Source organism: Monodon monoceros, unplaced genomic scaffold, assembly GCF_005190385.1.
Source record: "Monodon monoceros isolate NGI ecotype Baffin Bay Population unplaced genomic scaffold, NGI_Narwhal_1 Super_Scaffold_21, whole genome shotgun sequence".
Classification (NCBI taxonomy): domain Eukaryota; kingdom Metazoa; phylum Chordata; class Mammalia; order Artiodactyla; family Monodontidae; genus Monodon; species Monodon monoceros.
In genome coordinates, this window is record NW_021703778.1 from 73490393 (window position 1) to 73517871 (window position 27479).

The 27479-nt window shown below is 42.4% G+C and overlaps 1 protein-coding gene across 1 annotated transcript in view; it reads left to right on the top strand.

The window, feature by feature from the left end:
• The window catches only part of THSD4 (thrombospondin type 1 domain containing 4), a 558493-nt gene that overhangs the window by 76293 nt on the left and 454721 nt on the right, over positions 1-27479 (top strand). Inside the window, exon 4 of the mRNA XM_029236987.1 lies at positions 16014-16461. Coding sequence (XP_029092820.1) covers positions 16014-16461 — 448 coding nt within the window. The remainder of the gene's footprint in view (positions 1-16013; positions 16462-27479) is intronic.

A 27479-nucleotide genomic window follows, 5' to 3' on the forward strand; every position in this document is an offset into this window, starting at 1 on the left:
TACGAGAAGAACTCTGCACTTAGATGAAGTGATGAGCCTTGGGGCCCAGAGCTAGTAGGCTGTAGAACAGGGATTTGAACCAGAGTTTGGCTCTAAGCCTCTGCTTTTAATCACTGTGTTGTTCTCTCTTCCTGTCCCCTAGACTTATTTCTTGGCTTAATGCCCCCTACGTCAGGCCTAGGTCAAGATCAGACCTTGCCCCAGGAACTTCCTTTTCCTCTTTACAGTCTGACTTCCAGGCATGCATTATTTTCTTTTTTCCCTCATGAATCTTTTTCTTATAAAAGCATTTAGTCCTCCATGGGCCTTGTGGATCCAGCAGCAGTTAGCTAAGATTTCCTTTTCCTTGGTGATTAGAACGCATGGGCTAGTGCTGAAAATGTTTTCTTTCTGGATTTGGAGGGAAACTAATTTCCCCCACGCTATTTTCCAATAAATGCTCATTCCAAACAGTCCTTCCCTGTAATCCTTTGTGAGTGGCATTTGTTATTTATAAGCTGTGCTCCCACTGCAGCTGTTTAAGCTCCTTAAGAGCTTACCATTTATTCATTCAGTAACATTTGTTAATATCTCAGTTATATGCATTCACACAGACTTTCTAGCTTGGAAGGTTGTTTAATATTTTTTAGACTCAGTTTCCTTAGGTATAAAATAGGAATAATGACCCACTTTACTGTTTGCAGGGTTAAATGGATAACATGCATAAAACATTTGGCAGGTGTTCAATAAATTACTGTGATCTGAATACTGAATTTATTTAAGTACACAGTGCCATTTTTGGGGATGGAGTAACATCGAGGACAAATCCCTTTTTCCTTCAATTAACTGAGGGTGACAGACTTGTACCTAAAAAACTTCCTCTAACCCAAAGAAGAAAGTTATGCATCATTTTTCACACCCGACCGTTATAATTGAAATATTTCATATTTATAATAAAGAAAAAATGAAGTGATATATGGCATGTGGGTACCCAGAAAGTGGTATGTGTCAAAGCTCAGATTGGGGAGACATTCAGAATATGAGAGAAATACCATTGCTTCCTCCATGGGCCTTTCACATAAAAGATGCTCAAGAAATGTACATTGCATTATCATCATTATTACTGTTGCATTAATAGATTCAGCAGAACTTTAGAAAATAGCTCTTCAGTTTGCTTCAACCTGCTGGGGGCTCAGCCTCTGGGGCAGAGAGCACTGTTTGAGAGTCCCCAGGGGAGAGGGGTTAGGAGCTCACGTTTGCTTGGCACCTGCCTGGCCAGGCACCTTGCCCCACTCCAGTCTCATTTGGTTTCCCCTAAGCCCCTGAGTCACGCAGGGCCGCTCAGGTTCAGATCACAACACACACCAGCAACAGGTTTGATCCCCAAGAGGGCTCCTCTCAGTTACGCCGGAGAAATGAATGCATTTACTGTTCTTTCGTGCAAAGCCAGCGCTGTACCTCTCAGCCCCCGTTTGGCTGTCTGCCTCTGCAGTGACCTTCGTGTGTCAAGGTTGCAGGCTGTGTGTCTCTCTCCTTGGGGACAGTGCAGCTGTCATGGTAACCACAATTCTGGAGCATCCACAAAGGCTAGGCCCTTTACCTTCATTATTTCATCAACACCCCCCCAATGGCCCTTATTCCACCCCTTGGGGCCCACACTGCACAAGGCACCTGAAGATCAGCCCTGGAAACCCAGGATCACTCAGATGCGCAGTGGCACCAGTGAGCACTGTGGTGACTTGTTCTCAGGGATACTCGGCTGCCTTTCAAACACCATCCTTTAGACAAGGGGAAGCAGCCTGATGGCGAGATCTACATCAAAGTCTAATTCATCTCCTGGGATCCTTGCCCCAGAAGAACTGGGTCCGTTCTGAAGGCTGTTTTATATTTGGGGGTGTGTGCGGGGACAGCGCTATGGTCCTTGCCTTCTGGGAGGCCAGCGGTTGGGTTGGGTCACTGAGGGTAGGGTCTTGAGGCTTGGCTTCCTGGTGCAAAGAGGGCCTTTTAAACTCAGAGTCTCTCCTTTCTGCTTTCTTTGCTAGATTGCTTGCCTCTTGAATCATTCGTCACTTGCCCCTGTGTCCTTCCTCCCTCTCTCCCTCCTGCCTCTCCCCCCCCCTCAACCATGTATAAGCCTTTGAGATCCTTCTTCCCTGAAGGTTCAGAGCAAACCTATACGCTGGTCTTTAGATCCAGACCTTGAATACTTTCCGGGGAGCGGATGTGGTTAAACCAGCTAACGCGTGTGACAGTGTGTACCACCCGGTAGACAGACAATCAAGAAAGCTTTTGTTTTCCTCATCTTAATTTTTATTTCCCTAAGTGGTCAGATTTTTGCCTCTTATCTTCTGCAGACACCAGAGAATTTATTGCCTGGAACAGCTCTGGCAGGGCTTTCAGTCTTCTGAACTTCTAAGAAGACATATGCACTCAACCTAAACCATTTGCTCACAGCCTCTTTGAACTTAGCACATTCTATCCTTTCTCCCTTTGGCAGGTGATCACAATGGAACAGGGCAAGTTTTCGGAACACAGGGCTCTCATTCCAGCTTTGAGCTGCAGACTCCTTTCCCTCCAGCTTGCCTTGGATCACGAGGCCCCCTGGTGAACGCAGGTTTCTGCTCTTCAGCTGCTGTTCCCTTCCATTCTCCCTCCCCTCGAATTTGAGCATTAAGGTCTCCCTAGGTGGCCACTGGCTACTGATTTTTAATTTCACCAGCTCCCTTTGCTTCCCACCCAGAAGTGTGGGAATGCCTTGACTTCTTGCTTATTGGAACTTAGAGCCTTTATATCTCTACTGATTGATCCATAGAGGTAACCTTTACTGACCCACTGGTAAGAAATGCTGAGCAATTAAGCTATGGTCTCTAACAGGTGCTATTTCAACAAACATTCACAGAGTGCCTCTGGGTCAGACCCGCTGCTAATTTCACGGATTACACACACAGGAATAAGACACTGACAAGCCCTGCCCCCAAAGACTAGAAGACTTGTGGGGAAGCCAGACCTTTTACTTACCAGCGTTACCAAGATACAGTGTTAATGCCATTGGCAGAGGGGTGTGCAGACTGCAGAGCACTAACTGTGTGGGGACCACTTGGGGGAAGCATACAGGCGCTGATGTTTATTTTGGGCCTGGAAGGCTGTACCAGTTCAGAAGTCGGTAGGTAGAGTAGAATTCCAGGCCGGCCCTTAGAGGCACAAGAGCTCAGTGTGTTTGGGAAATGTTGAGTGATCCTTTATGCCTGGGAAGTGTAGGGTTGGCGGCAGGAGACGGGGGAGAGGATGAAGACTGGAGTTGAATTTGGGAAGAGAGACTGAGACCAGATGATGAAGGACTTAACGTGGCATCAAACCAAACGTGCCTTAAAACCGTCTATGTTTGGACTTTATTTTCTAGGCAGAGATGAGCCATGAGTGTTTTTTGAAACAGAGGGTAATGACCAAGGGCTGTGTTTATGAAAACAAATCTGGTGGAAAGAGAAGTCAAAAGGGCGTGAGGGTCCTGACCCTGACTTGGGTACCTCATGGATGGGGATGCTGTAAACAACCTGGGAATATGCACTGGGTGTTTGTCATCACTGTAAATACTGGATTGGATGTCACAGAGCCAGTGCTATTCCTTACCTAGGCTATGTTGCCCAAGCACATCCAGACTCCAGAGAAGCTGGGCACAAGGCTGGTGATGGCCTTTGTTGATCTAAAATCTTCTGGGAGTGTATGACTTTTCAGTTATTGACAGTGACATTTCAGAAGAATATTTTCTCCCCTAACTATTTCTGTCCCTTCAGTCTTTGGGGATTACAGCTTCTTTATAAGTGGGTATTTTGCGTCCAATTGAAATGTCTGCCTATTTAAGTATTAAGTTTGCTGACTTGTATTCTCTTTGTGATATCGTGTATACAGCAGACAAAACCTTTAAGTAGAGTTCTGACTGGGGATTTCTGCGTTTGCTTCTTAAGATCCTCCCCACATCCGTAAACAGCTACATTTAAAAAAAATTCAGTGGAACAACAGTTATGGTCTCACCCAACAGATGAGACTTTTATTGCTACATAGAGGGATAATTCATGCACCGGAAATCAAACACAGAGAGTAAGGGGAAGGGGAGATTTCCCTTCCTTTGGCAATCATGGTTTGAGCCATTCCTTCATTATTTCAGTTTTTCAACAGTTATTGAACACCTACTCTATGCTGGCCATTGTACTAGGTTCTAAGGATGTAAGACAAGTAAGACATACCCCCTGCTCTGAAGGAGCCTACAGTCTGGTAAACTAAGGCAGACTAAAGAAATCGGCATAATAAAAGGTTATTGTGCTGTGACAATTACATGGGGTCCAGTGGAAGGACAAAAGAGAAGGACATGGATGCTATGGCGTGAAGGGTTGAGCTGGGGTTCGGACCAGGAAAAGCTTCATGGGGGAATTAATGCTTCAGCTAAGTCCTAAAGGGCAAACAGAGAGTTGTAGAAAATGGTGGTGGGGAAGGCAGCCTGGAGGAGGAGACAGCATAGCCAGAGCATATGGAGAAATAAATTGGGTTGTTCTGTTGGGAAACTCCAAGAAGTGTTGTAGTGTGGGTGGTCCACGCCGTACCCAGGGTGTGACGAGCCATGTGGTGCAGGCTGGGTGACTGAGCCACGAAGTTTGAACTTAATATACAGGGGTGAGGAGAACAGAAGAGCCAGCCGACTTCAGGGTATGGTGTGGTACTTGGGAGTGAAACAGAGCAGTGTGGCCCACAGACCAACAGCATCCCTTGGGAACTTGTAAGAAATGCAGATTCTCAGACCCTACCCCAAATCTCCTGAATCAGACTCTTTGCAGGTGGGGTTCAATGGTCTGTTTAGATAAGACTTGCAGGTGATTCTGATGCTTGTTCAAGCTTGAGAAGGAGAGTATAGGAAGAACTAGAAAGAGAACCCTTTTGTGTCGTGGGGTGAAGGTGATGAATTTGGGCTTGAATGTGTTGAGATGTCTGGGGGGATGTCTAGGTAGAGCAATTAAAGTGTAGTCCCAGGACCGACAGCATCAGTGTCCTCTGGGAGGTGGTTACAAATGCAGAATCAGACCCCCACCCCCCGACCTCCTGAATCAGAAGCTGTAGTTTGACAAGATCCCCAGGTGACTTGCGTGCACCTCACAGATGAGAAGCAGTGCTAGTCTAGAGGTTAGTTGGGTCCATGGGATTGATGCTCAAAAGAGGGGTCTGGGCAGGCAGTAGACACTTGGGTGTTGTCAGTTTCAGGTGGTAGTTGTAGGTGACACACTTCAGGGTTCGTGTATAGAGCTGGGAAGAGGGAGGCTAGATGTGGTGTCTTTGCTTGAATCATCACACTGACTGGTCAGGATTAACATCACCAAGCTGCACAGCATCACACATAATGAGCCCCTGGATGGTAGCCAGCCTGTTGTAAGAAAAGTGTTTTATGTGCTTCTTACCCTTTCCAAAATGCTATTTGCAGCCATTTTCTCAAGAAACAACAATTTCCCCAGACATCCATAGTAGGTCATTGGAAGAACTGGGACCGGAACCTGCTGTCAGAACCCTTACTGCCTTGTTCTTGTCATTGTGGGGGAGGGAGGCTCTGCACCTACTAATGTCGTCAGACTTGGGAATGTGAATGAGCAGAAAAAAATATCACACATGATATGCTCATAGATCAATAAAAGTTTGTTAAAGGTTGTCGAAACAAATGATGGAAAATGAATGATCAAAACTGCTTTCAGATTTGAGAAATGCATTCCTGTTGGTAACCTCAATTTGACCTTTACAACATCACTGTAAGTAGATAAGATGGGAATTATTCATGCTCCCATTTTAAAAAAATAACAGCTTTATTGATATAATTAATGTACCATAAAATTCACCATCTAGAGTGTATAATTCAGTGGTTTTTAGCATATTCACAAGGTTGTGCAACCATCACCACTATCTAATTCCAGAACATTTCCATCACCCCAAAAAAGAAACCCGTACCCTTTAGCAGTCACTGCCTATTCTCCCCTCCCCCCCAGCCCCTGGTAAGCGCTAATCTGCTTTCTGTCTCTATGAATTTGCTGTTTCTGGACATTTCACATAAATGGAATCATGCAATACATAGCCTTTTGTGTCTGGCTCTTTTCACTTAGAAGAGTGTTGAGGTTCATCAGGATTGTAATATATATCAGTACTTCATCTCTTTTACGGCTGAGTAGTAATCCAGTGTATGGATACGCTCTGTTTTGTTTATCCAGTCATCAGGTGATAGGCATTTGGGTGGTTTCCATCTTGCGGCTATTACGAACAAAGCTGTTATGAACGTTCACGTACAAGTCTTTGCTTGGACATATGTTTCCACTTCTCTTGGGTATACACCTAGGATTGGAATTGCTGGGTCACGCGGAAATACTGCATGTAACTTTTTGAGCAACTTCCAGATAGTTTTCCAAAGTGACTGCACTATTTTACGTTCCCACCAGGAATGCATGAGGGTTCCAGTTTCTCTGCATCCTCTCCCAACACGTGTTATTATTTGTTCCTTTTATTATAGCCATCCTAGTGGGTGTAACTCATTTAGTAGGTAAGAAAATTGAGGGTGCATTTTTTTGCCAGAGTTTGTGGAGCTAGTAAATGGCCAAGCTTGAACTTTTTTTAAAAAGAGCAAATACATATATGAAGCGTGCTCTGTGAAAGGCATTATTTAAGTCCTTTGCTCTTAAGTCGTTTATGTTTTACAACACCTGAGAGGAAGGCACTATTATCATCTTTATTTATAAATGCATGCAGGGCCAGGACTGGACCTGAGGTGCAGCGTTTAAGGAGACATCACGACCCTGAGAGTGAGTGTCTCCTTAAATGCTTCAATTCATCCTAAGCGCTTCAGAAAGCCTAGTGACTGGGCCTCCCCGGTGGCGCAGCGGTTGGGAGTCCGCCTGCCAATGCAGGGGACGCGGGTTCGTGCCCCGGTCCGGGAGGATCCCACGGAGCGGCTGGGCCCGTGAGCCATGGCCGCTGAGCCTGCGCGTCCGGAGCCTGTGCTCCGCAGCGGGAGAGGCCACAGCAGTGAGGCCCGCGTAACGCAAAAAAAAAAAACAAAAACCTAGTGACTGACCCAAATTTCATAAATACCAGGTGGCAGAGCTGGGATTCAAACTCAGGAAACCTGGTTTCAGAGTCCAAGTCTAACCACTATGCTTTACAAACATCCATGTCCTTGACTTCCAACTCAGTCTTTTTCCATTTCTTTCTCAAGACCTAACTTTCCAAAATTAGCTAGAACTTTGACAAATGGGATATCCCAAGTAAAATCCCAGAGATGGGTTATGGGGAGACTAAGCAGAACTAATCAACCTAACAGCCCCCAGGGCACCTACCGGGAGCACCCCTGGTAGGGTTAACTGGCTACACAGATCCTCTCGGCCACATCTGTGCTTATTATCCCAACTCCGCATAAATCTACCCAGTTCATGTCAGCTCCCTTGCAAGTGGCCAGATGGACTCTGTCCTGGTGGGGAAGAGGCCATTCTGAACCATCAGGATGATTAGCTCTGACCAGCCGGCTGTAAGGAAAACACACATTCTCCTGGCCAAGTGGGGATGAATCTGCAGCTTGTCCAAGTGTTCTGAGTCAAGGATTCAGAAATCATCTCTCTCACAAGCACACCCTAACTGGCTGCTCCTTCTCTGTAGTCCGTTTATCAGAATTAACTGGCCATTTGATTCTGAATCATCCTCTTTCCGATGGTGCTGCTGTTCGGGTGGGTTTTGAATGGTTCTCTGGTTTAGGCAGAGCCTCCCACAAGGCAGTGTGAGTACGAAAATATACATGTGCACATGTATCAGTTACCCCCTCAGGGGTGATGGGCAGCCTTTGGAAAGATGCTTACAGAAGTCATCAGCCAACTGTAGTAGGCTCTCCCTCTGCCTCCTCTACTTTCCAAGAGCAAGGTCCAGTCAGTCTGGGTTCAGCACCTCTCACTGAGCTACAGCAGTGCAGCCCGGCCCAGACCAGCAGACTTTTGTATATGTCACAAACTCAGAGGTTTTTAAAACAATTTTATAGCTGTCTTTCTCCATTAAGCATAATAAATTTTATTGTTGAATTCTCACTCTTTTGTGTGGAATGTCAATTCTGTTCTTTGACTTTGTTCCTCAAGTCATGCTGGTGATGCTGGTCCAAAGTCGTTGGTCTATGGACCAGCATCACCAGCATCACCTGGGAGCTTGTTGGAAACTCAGAATCCTGGGCCCCACCCCAGACCTCCTGAATCAGAATCTGACTCTCTCAACAAGATCCCTAGGCGATTCCTGTGCACATTCAGATTTGAGAAGCATCACTCCATGTGTGTTTATTTCCATATTACCTTCAGCTGGGAATTCCACCCAGTACTTTCTGTGAAGCTAGAATTTTTGTTAGGCTTTCAGATCTTTAAAAAAAAAAAAAAGACAAACACACACACAGAAATTCTTTCCTTCACTTTTTCATGATGTCATTCATTCATGTTACCTGGCCTGCCACAAGAAGAAAAAAGCAAATTACATCCAACATATATATATCTATATATATTTATATATAGATATAGATATTTGTTTGTTTGTTTTAAGACTTCTTTGTTGTTGATTTTTAATCTAATTTCTTTCGAGATTGTTATCTTTCTGCATGAATCTTTGCTAGCATTTCTTTTTTTTGACATATTTATTAGACTATAATTGCTTTACAATAGTGTGTTAGTTTCTGCTTTATAACAAAGTGAATCAGTTATACATATACATATATACCCATATCTCTTCCATCTTGCATCTCCCTTCCTCCCACCCTCCCTATCCCACCCCTCTAGGTGGTCACAAAGCGCCGAGCTGATCTCCCTGTGCTATGCGGCTGCTTCCCACCAGCTATCTATTTTACATTTGGTAGTGTATATATGTCCATGCCACTCTCTCACTTTGTCCCAGCTTACTCTTTCCCCTCCCCGTGTCCTAAGATCCATTCTCTAGTAGGTCTGTGTCTTTATTCCCATCTTGCCCCTAGGTTCTTCATGACCTTTTTTTTTTTAGATTCCATATATATGTGTTAGCATACGGTATTTGTTTTTCTCTTTCTGACTTACTTCACTCTGTATGACAGACTCTAGGTCCATCCACCTCACTACAAATAACTCAATTTCATTTCTTTTTATAGCTGAGTAATATTCCATTGTATATTTGTGCCACATCTTCTTTATCCATTCATCTGTTGATGGACCCTTAGGTTGCTTCCATGTCCTGGCTATTGTAAATAGAGCTGAATGAACATTGTGGTACATGACTCTTTTTGAATTATGGTTTTCTCAGGGTAGATGCCCAGTAGTGGGATTGCTGGGTCACGTGGTAATTCTATTTTCAGTTTTTTAAGGAACCTCCATACTGTTCTCCATAGTGGCTGTATCAATTTACATTCCCACCAACAGTGTAACAGGGTTCCCTTTTCTCCACACCCTCTCCAGCATTTATTGTTTGTAGATTTTTTGATGATGGCCATTCTGACCGCTGTGAGGTGATACCTCATTGTAGTTTTGATTTGCATTTCTCTAATGATTAATGATGTTGAGCATTCTTTCGTGTGTTTGTTGGCAATCTGTATGTCTTCTTTGGAGAAATGTCTATTTAGGTCTTCTGCCCATTTTTGGATTGGGTTGTTTGTTTTTTGATATTGAGCTGCATGAGCTGCTTGTAAATTTTGGAGATTAATCCTTTGTCAGTTGCTTCATTTGCAAATATTTTCTCCCATTCTGAGGGTTGTCTTTCTGTCTTGTTTATGGTTTCCTTTGCTGTGCAAAAGCTTTTAAGTTTCATTAGGACCCATTTGTTTGTTTTTATTTCCTTTTCTCTAGGAGGTGGGTCAAAAAGGATCTTGCTGTGATTGATGTCATAGAGTGTTCTGCCTATGTTTTCCTCTAAGAGTTTGATAGTGTCTGGACTTACATTTAGGTCTTTAATCCATTTTGAGTTTATTTTTGTGTATGGTGCTAGGGAGTGTTCTAATTTCATTCATTTACATGTAGCTGTCCAGTTTTCCCCACACCACTTATTGAAGAGGCTGTCTTTTCTCCACTGTATATTCTTGTCTCCTTTATCACAGATAAGGTGACCATATGTGTGTGGTTTTATCTCTGGGCTTTCTATCCTGTTCCATTGATCTATCTTTCTGTTTTTGTGCCAGTACCATACTGTCTTGATCACTGTAGCTTTGTAGTATAGTGTGAAGTCTGAGAGCTTGATTCCTCCAGCTCCGTTTTTCATTCTCAAGATTGCTTTGACTATTCGGGGTCTTTTGTGTTTCTATAGAAATTGTGAAATTTTTTGTTCTAGTTCTGTGAAAAATGCCAGTGGTAGTTTGATAGGGATTGCATTGAATCTGTAGATTGCTTTGGGTAGTGTAGTCATTTTCACACTGTTGATTCTTCCAATCCAAGAACATGGTATATGTCTCCATCTATTTGTATCATCTTTAATTTCTTTCATCAGTGTCTTACAGTTTTCTGCATACAGGTCTTTTGCCTCCTTAGGTAGGTTTATTCCTAGGTATTTTATTCTTTTTGTTGCAATGGTAAATGGGAGTGTTTCCTTAATTTCACTTTCAGATTTTTCATCGTTAGGAAAAATGATGTATAGGAATGCAAGAGATTTCTGTGCATTAGTTTTGTATCCTGCTACTTTACCAAATTCATTGATTAGCTCTAGTAGTTTTCTGGTAGCATCTTTAGGATTCTCTATGTATAGTATCATGTCATCTGCAAACAGTGACAGCTTTACTTCTTCTCTTCCGATTTGGATTCCTTTTATTTCTTTTTCTTCTCTGATTGCTGTGGCTAAAACTCCTGAAACTATGTTAGATAATAGTGCTGAGAGTGGACAACCTTGTCTTGTTCCTGATCTTAGTGGAAATGGTTTCAGTTTTTCACAATTGAGGACGATGTTGGCTGTGGGTTTGTCATATATGGACTTTATTATGTTGAGGCAAGTCCCCTCTATGCCTACTTTCTGCAGGGTTTTTATCATAAATGGGTGTTGAATTTTGTCGAAAGCTTTCTCTGCATCTATTGAGATGATCACATGGTTTTTCTCCTTCAGTTTGTTAATATGGTGTATCACGTTGATTGATTTGCGTATATTGAAGAATCCTTGCATTCCTGGCATAAACCCCACTCGGTCATGGTGTATGATCCGCTTAATGTGCTGTTGGATTCTGTTTGCTAGTATTTTGTTGAGGATTTTTGCATCTATGTTCATCAGTGATATTGGCCTGTAGTTTTCTTTCATTGTGACATCCTTGTCTGGTTTTGGTATCAGGGTGATGGTGGCCTCATAGAATGAGTTTGGGAGTTTCCTCCCTCTGCTATATTTTGGAAGAGTTTGAGAAGGATAGGTGTTAGCTCTTCTCTAAATGTTTGATAGAATTCGCCTGTGAAGCCATCTGGTCCTGGGCTTTTGTTTGTTGGTAGATTTTTAATCACAGTTTCAATTTCAGTGCTTGTGATTGGTCTGTCCATATTTTCTGTTTCTTCCTGATTCAGTTTCGGAAGGTTGTGCATTTCTAAGAATTTGTCCATTTCTTTCTGGTTGTCCATTTTATCGGCATAGAGTTGCTTGTAGTAATCTCTCATGAACCTTTGTATTTCTGCAGTGTCTGTTGTTACTTCTCCTTTTTCATTTCTAATTCTATTGATTTGAGTCTTCTCTCTTTTTTTCTTGATGAGTCTGGCTAGTGGTTTATCAATATTGTTTATCTTCTCAAAGAACCAGCTTTTAGTTTTATTGATCTTTGCTATTGTTTCCTTCATTTTTTTTTCATTTATTTCTGATCTGATCTTTACGATTTCTTTCCTTCTGCTAACTTTGGGGGATTTTTGTTCTTCTTTCTCTAATTGCTTTAGGTGTATGATTATGATGTTTATTTGAGATGTTTCTTGTTTCTTGAGGTAGGATTGTATTGCTATAAACTTCCCTCTTAGAACTGCTTTTGCTGCATCCCGTAGGTTTTGGGTTGTCGTGTTTTCATTGTCATTTGTTTCTAGGTATTTTTTGATTTCCTCTTTGATTTCTTCAGTGATCTCTTGATTATTAAGTAGTGTATTGCTTAGCCTCCATGTGTTTGTACTTTTTACAATTTTTTTCCTGTAATTGATATCTAGTCTCATAGCGTTGTGGTCAGAAAGGATCCTTGATACATTTTCAATTTTCTTAAATTTACCAAGGCTTGATTTGTGACCCAAGATATGATCTGTCCTGGAGAATGTTCCCTGAGCACTTGAGAAGAAAGTGTATTCTGTTGTTTTTGGATGGAATGGCCTATAAATATCAATTAAGTTCTTCTTGTTTAATGTATCATTTAAAGCTTGTGTTTCCTTATTTATTTTCATTTTGGATGATCTGTCCATTGGTGAAAGTGGGGTGTTAAAGTCCCCTACTATGATTGTGTTACTGTTGATTTCCCCTTTTATGGCTGTTAGCATTTACCTTATGTATTGAGTTGCTCCTATGTTGGGTGCATAAATATTTACAATTGTTATATCTTCTTGGATTGATCCCTTGATCATTATGTAGTGTCCTTCTTGTATCTTGTAATAGTCTTTATTTTAAAGTCTGTTTTGTCTGATATGGGAATTGCTACTCCATCTTTCTTTTGATTTCCACTTGCATGGAATATCTTTTTCCACCCCCTCACTTTCAGTCTGTATGTGTCCCTAGGTCTGAAGTGGGTCTCTTGTAGGCAGGATAATACGGGTCTTGTTTTTGTATCCATTCAGCCAATCTATGTCTTTTGATTGGACCATTTAATCCATTTACATTTAAGGTAATTATCAATATGTATGTTCCTATTACCATTTTCTTAATTTTTTGGGGTTTGTTATTGCAGGTCTTTTCCTTCTCTTGTGTTTCCTACCTAGAGAAGTTCCTTTAGCATTTGTTGTAGAGCTGGTTTTGTGGTGCTGAACTCTCTCAGCTTTTGCTTGTCTGTAAAGGTTTTAATTTCTCTGTCAAATCTGAATGAGATCCTTGCTGGGTAGACTAATCTTGGTTGTAGGTTTTTCCCTTTCCTCACTTTAACTGTGTCCTGCCACACCCTCTGGCTTGCAGAGTTTCTGCTGAAAGATCAGCTGTTAACCTTATGGGGATTCCCTTGTATGTTATTTGTTGTTTTTCCCCTTCTGCTTTTAATATTTTTTCTTTGTATTTCATTTTTGATAGTTTGATTAATATGTGTCTTGGTGTGTTTCTCTTTGGATTTATCCTGTATGGGACTCTCTGTGATTAACTATTTCCTTTCCCATGTTAGGGAAGTTTTCAACTGTAATCTCTCCAAATATTTTCTCAGTCCCTTTCTTTTTCTCCTCTTCTTCTGGGACACCTATAATTCAAATATTGGCGCTTTTAATGTTGTCTCTGAGGTCTCTGAGACTGTCCTCAATTCTTTTCATTCTTTTTTCTTTATTCTGCTCTGCACTAGTTATTTCCACTATTTTATCTTCCAGGTCACTTATCCATTCTTCTGCCTCAGTTATTTTGCTATTGATCCCTTCTAGAGAATTTTTAATTTCATTTATTGTTTTGTTCATCACTGTTTGTTTGCTCTCTAGTTCTAGGTCCTTGTTAAACATTTCTTTTATTTTCTCCATTCTATTTCCAAGATTTTGGATCATCTTTACTATCATTATTCTGAATTCTTTTTCAGGTAGACTGCCTATTTCCTCTTCATTTGTTAGGTTTGGTGGGTTTTTATCTTGCTCCTTCATCTGCTGTGTGTTTTTCTGTCTTCTCATTTTGCTTATCTTACTGTGTTTGGGGTCTCCTTTTCGCAGGCTGCAGGTTCATAGTTCCCATTGTTTTTGGTGTCTGCCCCCAGTGGCTAAGGTTGGTTCAGTGGGTTGTGTAGGCTTCCTGGTGGAGGGGACTAGTGCCTGTGTTCTGGCCGATGGGGCTGGATTTTGTCTTTCTGGTGGGCAGGTCCACGTCTGGTGGTGTGTTTTGGGGTGTCTGTGACCTTATGATTTTAGGCAGCCTCTCTGCTAATGGGTGGGTTTGTGTTCCTGTCTTGCTAGTTGTTTGGCATAGGATGTCCAGTACTGTAGCTTGCTGGTCGTCGAGTGGAGCTGGGTCTTGACGTTGAGATGGATATCTCTGGGAGATTTTTGCCATTTGACATTACGTGGAGCTGGGAGGTCTCTGGTGGACCAATGTCCTGAACTTGGCTCTCCTACCTCAGAGGCACAGCCCTGACTCCTGGCTAGAGTACCAAGAGCCTTTTGGCACATCTGAGGTCTTCTGCCAATGTTCAGTAGGTGTTCTGTAGGAGTTGTTCCACATGTAGATGTATTTCTGCTGTATCTGTGGCGAGGAAGGTGATCGCCATGTCTTACTCTTCCGCCATCTTGAAGCTCCTCCTAAGACCGACTTCTTAATTGCATCTCTCAAAGCAACATTCTGGATCCTCCCATCATTCATAGAGTCCTTACTGTTGCCAAGATTAATTGAGAAATGCCTAAAGGCAAAATAAACATTAGCACAGTTTAATTCTTAACTGTATCAGCTAAGAATGATGGTGCAATTAATGATAAAGATGTTAATAATTAGTTGTGGTCTGTTAAATGTTACGTTCAGTGGTTATGTAGAGTGAAGCAAGAATTTCCTCGTGAGGGCAGAAATTAATGTTTCACCTTTATTGCTATTTTAATGTGCTTATTTTAATGGGGCCATCCTGTAGAAACTCTTGGGCACATTTCCAATTTTACATAAATGTAGAATTAATTATTATGGAAGCATAAAATTTTAGAGCTGGAACGACCTTCGTGGTCATTTAATCCAGTTCAGTCATTTTACAAATAAGTAAGAGTTATATGTCTTACTTAAATCCTTCCACAGCGTTGGAACCTTGCTTCCCAACTCTCAGACCAGTGATGGTGAAACCTTCTCAGATCCCCACAGACAGAAGGGGGAGGAACTCTGAGGCATTCTCTTGCCTCAGAATTCCTGACGCATTGCTTGTGGTATTGCTCCCGAGGCTGTTACCCCACCTTGTGTTATGTTCTAGTTACTTTCAGTTGTATGGTTGGGATCTTGGGAACCCTCTCTGATTCACTTTTATATTTCTTCATCATTCCTAACTCTGTATTTTGCAAACAGTATTTTCACAATACATTTGTATGCAGTGGTGTGCTGGAGTTTTTTTCCCTGCTTGTTAGAGATGATTGTGTCTTCACATTGATAGCTTGAAATTGGCCATGGTGGGAGTACTTACACCGTGGAAATGGACAAATGGCACAAATCAGGGCTTTTTTCCCACTGGAAAGCCAGTTGTTGGAAATTTACATGCACACTTCTGTTTACATGATTGTCATAAGACCTCACAAGGCAGCTGGTCTTGACAAAACCTAAAGATCCATACCAATGTGAAGATGACCATTTACTCATTGTTCCGCCTGGGTTCCGCATTGTTCAGCTTCCTCTCGTTTCATCAGGGATTGAGTTTGACCCAGAGCAAGTCTCGCCTCAGGACTGCATTAGTCTTTGGTTGCTTAGCTAGGTTCCATTTACCTGGAAAAGCTATTTGGGCTGGAATGGTCATGGAAACAGGGTCTGAAATATCAGGTACAATTAAGTCAGAAAAAAAACCCCCACAAACTATTATCTGAAAAAGAGCGAACAGGACGTTACTCTGGCTGAAATTACAATTCTATCTTTATTCTTCTCAAAAAACCTTCAGTGGCTCCCTACAACCTACAAAAACACCCAAACTCCCTGACATAAATCACATACTGGCCGCAGCTTACCGTTCTAACCTCATTTTCCACCAGTCACATCACCCACTGTTGATTCCCACCTTCATTCTACATGGCAGCCTCTGTAGAGCCTCTGTTCCAGCCTCCAGAATCTTCCATTCTCCTAGAAAGCCCTCTTTTACCTCCTTGTTCCACTATAAGCTCTCTCCCAGGCTTCTGTTCCTACCCAGTTCCCTCTCCCATGGATCAGAGCTTCTGGGTCAACATGAAAATCCTCTCTTGTGTGTCTCTCTTTAGGAGCAGGACCCGAGGTCCCATCGGCCCTGGCATGTATGGCTATGGTAAGGCCCCATACATCTTACCACTGCAGACGGACTCTGCACACCTGCCACAGAGGCTTCGGAGGCAGAGGCCCTCATCCCGGAATTCCAGGTCCCAGGGGGCATCTGGTTCTAGCCATGGCTACAACCCTCCAGCCCACCGGGCCCCCCGACATGGACCTCTGTACCAGAGTGACAGCGGACCTCGTCCTGGACTGCAAGTCTCGGAAGGCTCCATCTACCAGCTGCCTTTGACCCATGACCAAGGCTTCCCTGAAGCCTCAAATCTCTTCCACAACCCAGAAACAAGCAGCAGCCCTGGCCTGGGGGCCCACAGGGCAGCTCAGAGCTTCTCCCAGCCTGCCCGATCTACAGCAATCTCCTGCATTGGGGCCTATCGGCAGTACAAGCTGTGCAACACAAATGTGAGTATACACCGCCTGAGAGTGGCCCTGGAAACAGCTGCTACTCTTATCTTTCTGCTGGTTGGCAGTAAACATGGTGGAAGGCAGAGAGGGCATGGTTTTTTAGGCCACGTGAATGCACCTTTTAGCTTCCCTCCCTTTCGTTTCTCTTCCTGTGTTCTTCCCATGTACTTTTCTTTTTTATGTTTATTACTTTAGTAACTTATGGATAACCTCTTGAATCACTTATTGACAATCACTATTGCTGCATATAGCAAACAACCCTCACATTCTCAGTGGCTTTATATCAACAATATTTTTTCTTTGCTCGTGGGTCTGCGAGTCAAGTGCAGTTTGGCTAATTTAGGGCAACCAGTGGTGGTGTCAAAGATGTGGGAGTTTTGGGAGGTTTGACCAGCATGCGTATCATCCAGTAAGTTTCCTGGAGGCTCCCTGCTCTTCGAGGCATAGAGACTTTGGCTATTGTACTGTGGAAAAGTCTGATAGTGAAACATTGCTGAAGATTCCACAGCAAAGCGAATTATAAATGGAAACTACATAAGATGACCAAAGGTGTTTTTAAAAATAAGTATCAGTTTAAAGACTTTATATAAAAGAGAGAGGAATGAGAATGTTTAAAGGTTAAACTTCCAAGTTACTATATTTTTCATTAATAATTTAATCTGCCTTAATAGTCTGTTACTGGGTAACAGGACAGCTGTTATATATTAGCTTCAATTTCCTCATTAAAAATATATTTCCTGCTGTAGAGTCCATAGAAATGACTTAATTTGTGTTTTTAATAATTCCTCTGAATGCCTGGATTGCTTTTCAGCTTGTTCTTCCACTGACAGACTTCAGGAATTATTGATTTTTGTAAAGCAGTAATTTTCCTAAAGCCTAAAGTAATTTTCCTAAAGCCATCAGTCAACTAGTAAGTCTTAATTGAGCATCATTGCTTGTCTTGTAATGGACCAGGCTCCATGGAAGATAGAAGTCATATTATCTACCTCATGGAGTTGTTACGAGTATCAAATGAGGTGATGTTAAGAAAGTGCTTTATAAATAAAAAAAAAAAATACTTGTGTCCATGATAAGACACAGTCCCTGTTCTGGAATATCCATTGCAATTTTTAAAAAATGAAATGAATTCATTTCTAATGTGGAATATATTCTCCCATTGACTAGTATGTGTCAGTTTTAAGGACCAAGTAATCCATAAAGAGAAGGGAAAAGAGAGAAGGCATTTGACATATATGTGGACCTGATATCTACTTAGCATTTCTTTCATTTAACCTACGTTTTTGAAGCATGCACTTTTTTCCAGACCTATGCTGCCAACAGCAGGGCTGTTTCTTCCCATATAAAAGCTTTGGCTTCTCCGGGTGCTGGATAACTCCACTACCAAGGAGATTGAATTGCAAGGAATATTTAAAAATTCTTGTGAATTCATGATGTCTGCATCATTTTGGACGTAGGTAAAACAATGTCTCACACATTTTCTTAGACAAAGAAGTAAATGTTGACAGAGGGTTGTACAGGTTTAACTCCCTTCTTTTCACTGTAACATTTTGCATGCCATCACCCCAAGTCACATCCTACTTACCCTTATTGAGAGATAGCTTTCCTTAGAGGTCCCATTACTACATATCTTCTTTTTATAAGCCCATGGGTTCTTGTGACTTGGGCCATGCCCCATGGACACTTTAAAACTCCCTGTGTTAGTGGTCCCCCAAACCACTCCTAGGTTTAATGATTTGCTAGGAAGACTCACAGGACTCAACATATAGTTGTATGCACAGTTATGATTTATTACAGTGAAAGGATACAGAGAAGAATCAGCAAAAAGAAAGGCGCATGGCGCCAAGTCCAGAGGAAGCAGGCACAGTCTTCCAAGAGTCCTGTCCCTGTGGAGTTGCACAGGATGTACTTCATTCCCTCAGCAATGAGTTGTTACACATGTGAAGTGTTGTCTACCAGGGAAGCTCATTACAGATTCCATGGCCAAAGTTTATATTGGTGGCTAGTCACATAGGCACCCTTTGCCTGCTACATACTAAAGTTCCAGGTTCCCAAAAGGAAAGCAGGTGCTTAGCATAAAATATATTGCTTGTCCATTCATCCGATGATGGACACTTAGGTTGTTTCCATGTCCTGGCTATTGTAAATAGAGCTGCAATGAACATTTTGGTACATGATTCTTTTTGAATTATGGTTTTCTCAGGGTATATGAATGGATAAAAAAGATGTGGCACATATATACAATGGAATATTACTCAGCCATAAAAAGAAACAAAATTGAGCTATATGTAATGAGGTGGATGGACCTAGAGTCTGTCATACAGAGTGAAGTAAGTCAGAAAGAGAAGGACAAATACTGTATGCTAACACATATATATGGAATTTAAGAAAAAAAATGTCAAGAAGAACCTAGGGGTAAGACAGGAATAAAGACACAGACCTACTAGAGAATGGACTTGAGGACATGGGGAGGGGGAAGGGTAAGCTGTGACAAAGTGAGAGAGTGGCATGGACATATATACACTACCAAACGTAAAATAGATAGCTAGTGGGAAGCAGCCGCATAGCACAGGGAGATCAGCTCGGTGCTTTGTGACCACCTAGAGGGGTGGGATAGGGAGGGTGGGAGGGAGGGAGATGCAAGAGGGAAGAGATATGGGAACATACGTATAACTGATTCACTTTGTTATAAAGTAGAAACTAACACACCATTGTAAAGCAATTATACTCCAATAAAGGTGTAAAAAAAAAGTATATATATATATATATATATATATTGCTTGTACATATAGTTGGAGCATAGTGAGTCACTCTTATCACTTAGGGAGTGGTGGGAACCCTTTTGAAATCCAAGTTCCCAGACATCAGCCAAGGACCAACCTTGCAATCAGGCCTTTCTAAGGAGAGTAATCTCAGTCTTCTGTGTTGTCTTATTTGCACATCCTCCACGTGGACCCTTGTGCTCTAGCATCTTAGCATCAATGACCTTATGTAGACATGTACGTATCCTCCTCGATGTCCAAGTGAGGGGATGGCATGAGTCCCCCAATTATGTAAATCTTCCTACTCAAAAAGGAAAGAGGTGAAGGGTAATACTGTGAACAAGGAATGAAAGTTATCACTTATGTCCTCTTCAAAAATTAGAAAATAATGCATACATTTCGAGTTCTCACCCAGTTATTATCTGGGAGAAGAAAAAGAAGGGAAAGTAACCCAGAGTAGGTTGGAAATATCCACTGATTTCAGAACTTCATCCCTTTAACTAAGTGCCCAGTGTATCCCACCCCAGTTCTTGATGGAATGCCCCCTTTCTAAAACTACCCCACAGTAAAGGGCTCAGTTCTGAGCTGTGAGGTCATGCTTATGACAGGTGGTCTGAATTAGGAGAAATGTTTTTCCAGCCTTCCAAATCTCCTCACTGGTCACAATCCCTCCCTCAACACAACAGAGAAGATGCTAAATGCAGCTACTTGTAGGTCGTAGCACTTGGTGCTGGAGCACTTAGTGAGGGGGAAGGAGCTCTGAGAGCACAGAGCAGGAGGCCACAGGGTTGAGGAAGCGAACAATTGAGCTGGGCTTTCAAGGATGGCCAAAAAAGGGATAAGAGCATTTGGGGCCAAGGAAGCAGCTTAGTCAAGGACAAAAAAGCAGGGTTGTTTCAGGATCTTGGGTGCTGCAGTGCCTGCCAGGTGGTAGGGACCCTCCTTCCTTTCCCTCCCGCCTCCTTCTATCCACTTTAAATAATCCCGGTCTTAATGGGAAACTTATGCTTTAACATCTCAGAATACAGAATTATCACATGGTCTTGCTGGACTTTCATACATGAGATTGATGGGTGAGAAACATTTTAAACACAGTGAAAAATCAGAAAGCAATTCTAATCAACTGGTTTAATTGGATGTTAAGCCTGCAAGACAGTGTGGGACAGTGAGTTTGGGAGCTAAGTTGAGCTGGATACAAACCCCAGCTCCAACACCGGGAGCTGAGTGTCCTTGGACAAGTTACTTAACTCTTTGAGGATCATCTGTGAAGTGGGGAGAATAATAGTACCTGCTCCATAGGGTTGACATGAGGTTCAGATAAGGTCATGTGTAAAAGGAGCTTGGCATGTGCTGACACATTGTTAGTAAATAAACCGTTTGGACCTGGATAAGTGAACGTGGCTGAAGATAAGAATGGAGTAAGATGTCTGCATATCTGAACAGCTCCCAATTCCTAAGGGCTGAGTCATGGAACTGTGGATGAAATGGTCAGACTTGCTCAGAGTCCCCTTTTGTCCTTTGGGTTAGCTGTGGTTGAGAGTCCTTTCCCTTTGCCCAAGAATAAAACAAGATTGCTGAGAGACCCAGCATTTTCGCTGTGATGTGGCTTTCAATGTAATCACCCTTGGGTCATGTTTAAAGTGATAAAAGTCAGCCTATAGATAACTTCATGCCAATGAAGCCTTTATACCCTCAAATGTGCATATTTAATATTAAGCCCTACCTTGTGATGTCATCTGGGAATTTTAAGCATGCTAGTTTGTCTTTAGGATTGTTCAGTTCATATAAGATGTCCTCTATGAAATAGTACTTCAGTATCAGTAAAAATGCAGCACTAATGATCCCTGAATGTAGACTTTAAAAATAAGGAAGGTTTTATTTTTCCTTGCCTACAATGTGTATGAGGAAGTGAAGGTGATACACTCCAGTAAAAATAAAGAATCTGTGGTCTTTTAGAGCAAGCATCATCTTAGATGTCTACTAGTACAACAGTCCAAGTCACTCACTATTGCGGGTTTTTGCTTGGAGTCCATAAGCGCAGCACTGACATTGACTGAGTGGGGTCAGGGACGCTGAAAGTAGAGCAAGCTCTGAGCCTAAGCTCAAAGTCCAGCGGGAGAGAGAGACTCATAAATAGGTTATAACAGGCGCAGGGCACAGGCACCACTCTACACGCTGTGTAGGCACTTTGAAATCTCCAGGTAGTGGAAATGAACCTGGCTTGGGTGGAGGCAGCAAAGGCCTCCTGCAGGCGATCCAGAAGGGAGAGTTTTCTAGGGAGAGGGAGTGACAGGGATCTGAGAGCCCCTTTGCGCTCCCGTAAGGGCTGAGGATCAAGAAAGGGCGCTTGGAGGACCTCTCAGTGGAATGAGATGCTTTTGCCATGAGCGGTGGCTTCACCTGCAAATATGTCTTCAGCAGTGAAGGGGCAACACAGGGGTGTCCATGGTTTATCCACAGCCCTGCACTTCCTCAGCTATGGCTAAAAATTATAAGTATTCAAGCAATCGAGGAAATAGATAAGTTTCTTCTTCATGGACTTTCATTGAAGGTTAAGACCTGGGAGCAAAAGAACTAGAGTCTTTATAGGGGTGACACAGGGGAAGGAGAAAACCAAACCACAATCCCTCCTGGTGCCCGTGGAGATGTAGTAAAAATACAGTTCTTTTCTACTAGCTGTTTCTGGGGTTTTGTATTATTTTTTGCAAAATACATGAACCAACCAAGACACCTTATGCCCTCTGTCCTGGAGACCTAGGTGTCTCTCTCCTGCCTTCTTCTCTTAAGCACTGTGAGTTCAGTGCTTCCTCCCTGGAGAGGGGACTGACACACAGGCTCCTTCTGGATCAGGGAGGCTGGAGGGAGTCACCAGGTGCAAGGCGGGGGCAAGCTTTCGAGTTTTTAAAGGGCTTTGCTGCCAAAGGAAAAATGATCCTGAACCTAGACTGAGTGCGCTTAACATTTCAAGGGGAAAAACCTCTGGGGCTAAAAAGCAGCTTTTAGCAAACAACGGCTGTGATGAGTTCTGGTATCAATGACTCTCCAGTAAATTTCCCTGGGGTGGGACTGACTTCTGACAATGGATTTATCCATGTGGACTTGTTTCTGGCTCAAAGTAAGTGAAAATGAAGGGAAGATATTGGACAAATCTCAAATATAGCTAAGCTCTCTTTAGGCAGATTCTAATTCTATCCCATTCCTAGTCTCATATGAAATGAGAGGAGCTGACAAACAACTTCCTGCGTGCAGTTTACGGAGAAACTTAGCAAATGGGCCACGTCAAGAAGTCAGTGCAGTTCTGTAAGGTGTAAAACATGACAGGAACTGTGGGACCAGTTAGCGGATGGACAGGTCATCTAACTAGAGGGCTCAACGTAGGTTTCTCCTATCGTGAGCTTGTCACCAACCTCCTTATCTGGGAAATATATGCTAGTGTCAGTGCTTTTTGCCTTATTCTGCTTTCCATCTTTTCAGACCACTGGGAATTTTCCATAGAAAGTTCTCTTATTGACTTTCATATGTATATGAAAAGTGGCCTTACATATATATATATGAAATATGTATATGAATATTTTGTGAACATATACATATTAAATATGTTAAACATGTAAATATTAAATATTCAAATAAATTTCATATAGATATATTTCATATGTATGAAATATAGATGTATGAATCATACACATATATATGAATTGTTCACAACTGTCACTTTTCATGATTATAAAAAGTAGTACAAATAGGAAGAAATATCACAGTGGTAGAGAGAGGTATATCCTAGTCTCTCTCCCAAGGTATAATCACAGTCAATCATTTAAAAGTTTTACTCTCATTCTCTCCATAAGTCTAAATAAGTGTACCAACATCTCTGCTTCTTGATATATCAACTTAAAATTTTCTCTGACTCCTTACTCTGAAAGATGAAGAAATGATTCTCTTTCCTCCCACTCTGCTGATCTCTGCTAGCCACATTTTATTTTCAGATATATTTTTATTATATATAGTATATTAACAGTTTTTATTGTCTTGATTTATCAATATTAGGAAGGATCAATCCCCTTCTTATTTTGCAAGGTTAGAAATGTAGTGCCCAGACAGTTCACCAAGTTCTTCTCATTGCATTATGTGTTTTGATTTACGTTTTATTTGCTGTTGGGCTTTTTCACTTTTGTTTATTTTGTTTTGTTTTTTTTACCTTGGCCTGTGAAATCCCTGCGAGAGACTATTATGAGGGATTTTTCTCTGTATCCTCAATGCTTGCAACACCTGACACATAGTAGGGGCACAGTGACTATTTGCCTTTGAAGGAATTTCACATCCTGTCTCAGCAGATAGCAGAGGGGAAGAAACCAGTTTTATTAATGTGATCCCCAAAGTAGCCACTGAGAAATTTATGCTCCCTGGGTGAGTAGGAGCTTTGGATTTAAGTTTACGTTTTGCGACATACTTCCTGGTTAGTTAGAAAAAAAGATATTCTCTTTCAGACCTTCTTACAGGCATAGAGATACATTCATAATCTAAAGAGAGAGAAATAAACAAGCATTCCTGGGGTAAGCCTAGGTCTGTATAGACATGTGTACAGAGTATTTATTTATTTATTTTTATAAATTTATTTTATTTATTTATTTTTGGCTGCGTTGGGTCTTCGTTGCTGCACATGGGCTTTCTCTAGTTGTGGTGAGCGGGGGCTACTCTTTGTTGCGGTGCATGGGCTTCTCATTGCGGTGGCTTCTCTTGTTGCCGAGCACAGGCTCTAGGCACACGGGCTTCAGTAGTTGTGGCACGCGGGCTCCAGAGTGCAGGCTCGGTAGTTGTGGCACACAGGCTTAGTTGCTCCGCGGCATGTGGGATCTTCCTGGACCAGGGCTCGAACCCGTGTCCCCTGCACTGGCAGGTGGGTTCTTAACCACTGCACCACCTGGGAAGCCCTGTACAGAGTATTTAAAAAATAGGCTTCTCGCAGGTGAATGGATGGGCTTAGTTATAGTAATATCCTTTGGGTCTTTGATGTATTTATTGAATAAGAGAGAAACTCCTTTCTCTAGGAGAACAGTATGAACTTGGATAGGAAAAGAAAAAAGCGTTTGAGAACTAAGAAAACCTCAGTTATTTGTTTTTTGTTTTTTAAATCCAAAGCCTTTACCCAGCTCTTTTGGACAAACCAATTCACTGACTGTCTAGAGGGCCCTGGAAGTGGTAGGAGGTGGCAGAAGAGTTTTTGTGAGGTTGAGTTTGTTCCAAGTGACTTGAGAAAGCAGATATTAAACATATTTGAAAACTGTGCCGGATAACTTGTAAGAAATTGTGGTCCATGGTTATATGATTCTATATCATGTAACAAGATGATGGGAAATGAAGCCCATCTTCCATCTGTAGAAGAGAAAAGAAGGGAATGTTTGCTCAGAACACCTACCTGTCGGGCACCTAACAGCTTCTGGAACTGCTGGATTCATCTTTGATGTCTTCTTAGATTCCAATTCAGCTGACATTTATTGAGCATTACTATGAGCTAGAAACTTTAATATATTACTAGTTTACTCCTCACAGAATTCCTGGGTTAGGGGGTGAGGGGAGTGGTGCAGGGCTTGTTACTGAAATGCAGTCATTTAGGTTTAGAAGAGCAAACTGCTTTGCCCAAGGTCACATAGCCACTTTCTCATGGCAGTGCAGGGACATTTTCTAGATTTTTTTCTTTAGATTTTTTTTTCACTCTGGTGATGTTAAATACATCATGTGTTGCTATGGTAGCCGGTCTTTTGATTGAATCCAGAGCAATGCAAAGGGTAAAAACAAAAATGCATATTGTACCCAGGCAGACCCCAAGGTCATGTTCCTTGGTGTCATCCTCATCGGGGATGATACTCTTCAGTCTCCTGGGGAACTGAAAGTAATTAATTACTGAAAGTTAATTGTGTGATCACCGACAGCGGCCTCTTGAGCAGTGAAGTTATGTGCGGGCGGGCAGTTGTCATCTCAGATTAACCAGGGTCACTAGAAACATAGTCAGAGTTTCCATAATACTCTTTGTGACTCATAGCAACTCCAGGCAGTTGTCTAGATGGAACTTTGGATAGGGCCTGAAGTGCTTTATCAGGATTCAGCTCATTATATTAAAGTAAATCTTTATTCTTCTTCCCATAAGAGACCAGTGGGAATATCCCTCCCTCTTTGTGGTGGAAAGGAGTCATTTGAAGGGAGGTTATCTCCCAGGGCCATTGCTTGGCTATAAAGCTCTGGTCTTAGCTGGCCCCATCCTGAATGAGCCTGATCTCTATCTACATGGCTTTTCCCTTGTTTCAGTTTTCTGGCCTGAAGATTATAAGAATCCGTGCCCATAGAAAGGATCAGCTGTCTGCAGGAAATCTGCCCAAAGCCAACTCACAGTGTAATATAGAGACAGTTACTGATAAGGTGAGGGTGACTCAGTCTATGGCATCAGGAAACAACCCACTTAAAGTATAACAAGTGTAAAATGATCTGTAACCTGGAAGTTTTAACTTCAGAGAGTCTGTTAAAATGAGAGGAGATCTTATACTGATAATAGTATAAGTACAAACAGATGTAATCTATAAAAGAGACCTGAAACAGAAATTCCCCAGCCCTCCTTGGTTTTCATCCTCAGTCCACGGCTCCCTGATCCTTGTTGCTGGGGCCACTTCAGTAGGCCTCAGAGGCTGAATCTGAACTTGTTCTCCAGGACGTCTCCTGACAATAGGCAAGAAGAAGTTTACGGCCCTCTTGTCTGAGGGCCCATTGCAAATTAACTTTGCTATCCACACGTTCTTGAGGGGCACTGTGGCATAGTGGTTACTGTCGTGGGTTCTAGGTTCAAATCCTGACTCCCCCTGCGGCCTTGGGCAACTCATTTAACTTTTCTTTGCCTTGGCTTCCTCATCTGTAAAATGGATATAACAGTGGTTGTGCGGATTAAATGAGCAAATATACATAAATCATATGAGGGAGTGGCTGACATTTAGTAAGTGTCAATAAAAGTTAGCTATTCTCAACACCATCATCCCCATTATCACCCCAGGCATCTGTGTTCCTCACCTGTACCATAATTCTGTCTCAGTAGCCCACTTCCATATCTGGGCTCTGTGAGGCTTGCATTTCTCTGGCCAGGTCTCTCTCCTCCCCAGGAAGTAGTGTCTTGCCTTTAACTGGCAGCTCACCTGGTGTCTTGTGGGTCCCTGCTCAGGGTCATGCACAGGGAGACCCCCATCTTCCAGAGCACCTTGTTACCTCCTGCTGCACCTTCCCATGCTAGGTGCTCGCTGGATACCATGGTCAACCTCTGGGCTCAGCTGCCTCCTAGCAACTGCAGGTGGATTTGCTGCTTCAGCACCTGACCCCTCACTGTGGGTCTGATGCCACGTTAAGGCCTCTGGCCTTAGGAGGTAACTGGGCCACACTCAAATATAAAGAACTTGTTGATGACCAGGGACAGGGTATCCTGAATGACGCATCACAGGTAGCTAGCTGATTAGGCAGACACTTATGGATATAATAAGAGCAACAGTCATTAGCATTAAAAACACTGATAAAAATGTTATCAGTGTTGAGCCCTTCCAGCTTTGCGTGGCTGTGTGTTTGGAAGGGCTCAATACAGATACATTTTTATTACATAAATGTCATATATTTATTGTAGAGAGAGTAGACAATACAAATAAACCAAAAGTTAATTGTAAAAAGAAAACTTCTATAACTCACCTTCCAGACATAACACTTTTAGTCTCTCTCTCTCCACACACACACCCCACACACATAATCACTTTTTTCACTTAATGGATTGTGGACTGCTTTCCATGGCATGAAATACGCATTTATATCATCAAATATCGAGCAATTCAAAGTGATTCTGAAGGTGTGTTGTTTCGTGGTCCAGCCCATTGGCACTATGTTACGGATGGGTAGAAGGAGGTTAAACAGGCTGGCTAAGTTTTTGTGGTCCGCAGCTTCTAATTCTGGTAATTGCCACTAGGTTAATTAGGGTGGCTTCTGGCTGGAGCCTCATTTAGAGCAGCTTGGCTTTACGTAGTTATTTGAGGAACGGGACCTTTGGCCCACTTGTTCTGGTCTCTTTCCATTACAAAAACCTGCCACCCACCCAGCAGCGGATCTCGAGTTTCTAGTGATGGCCAGCGTGGGTGGTCAGCATTCTAGGCTCTGTCTCTGTGTCACCGTGGGACCTCTGGTAAGGTACCCCGCTTCGCCACACCTCTGTTTCCTCATCTTTAAATTAAAGGGGTTGGATTT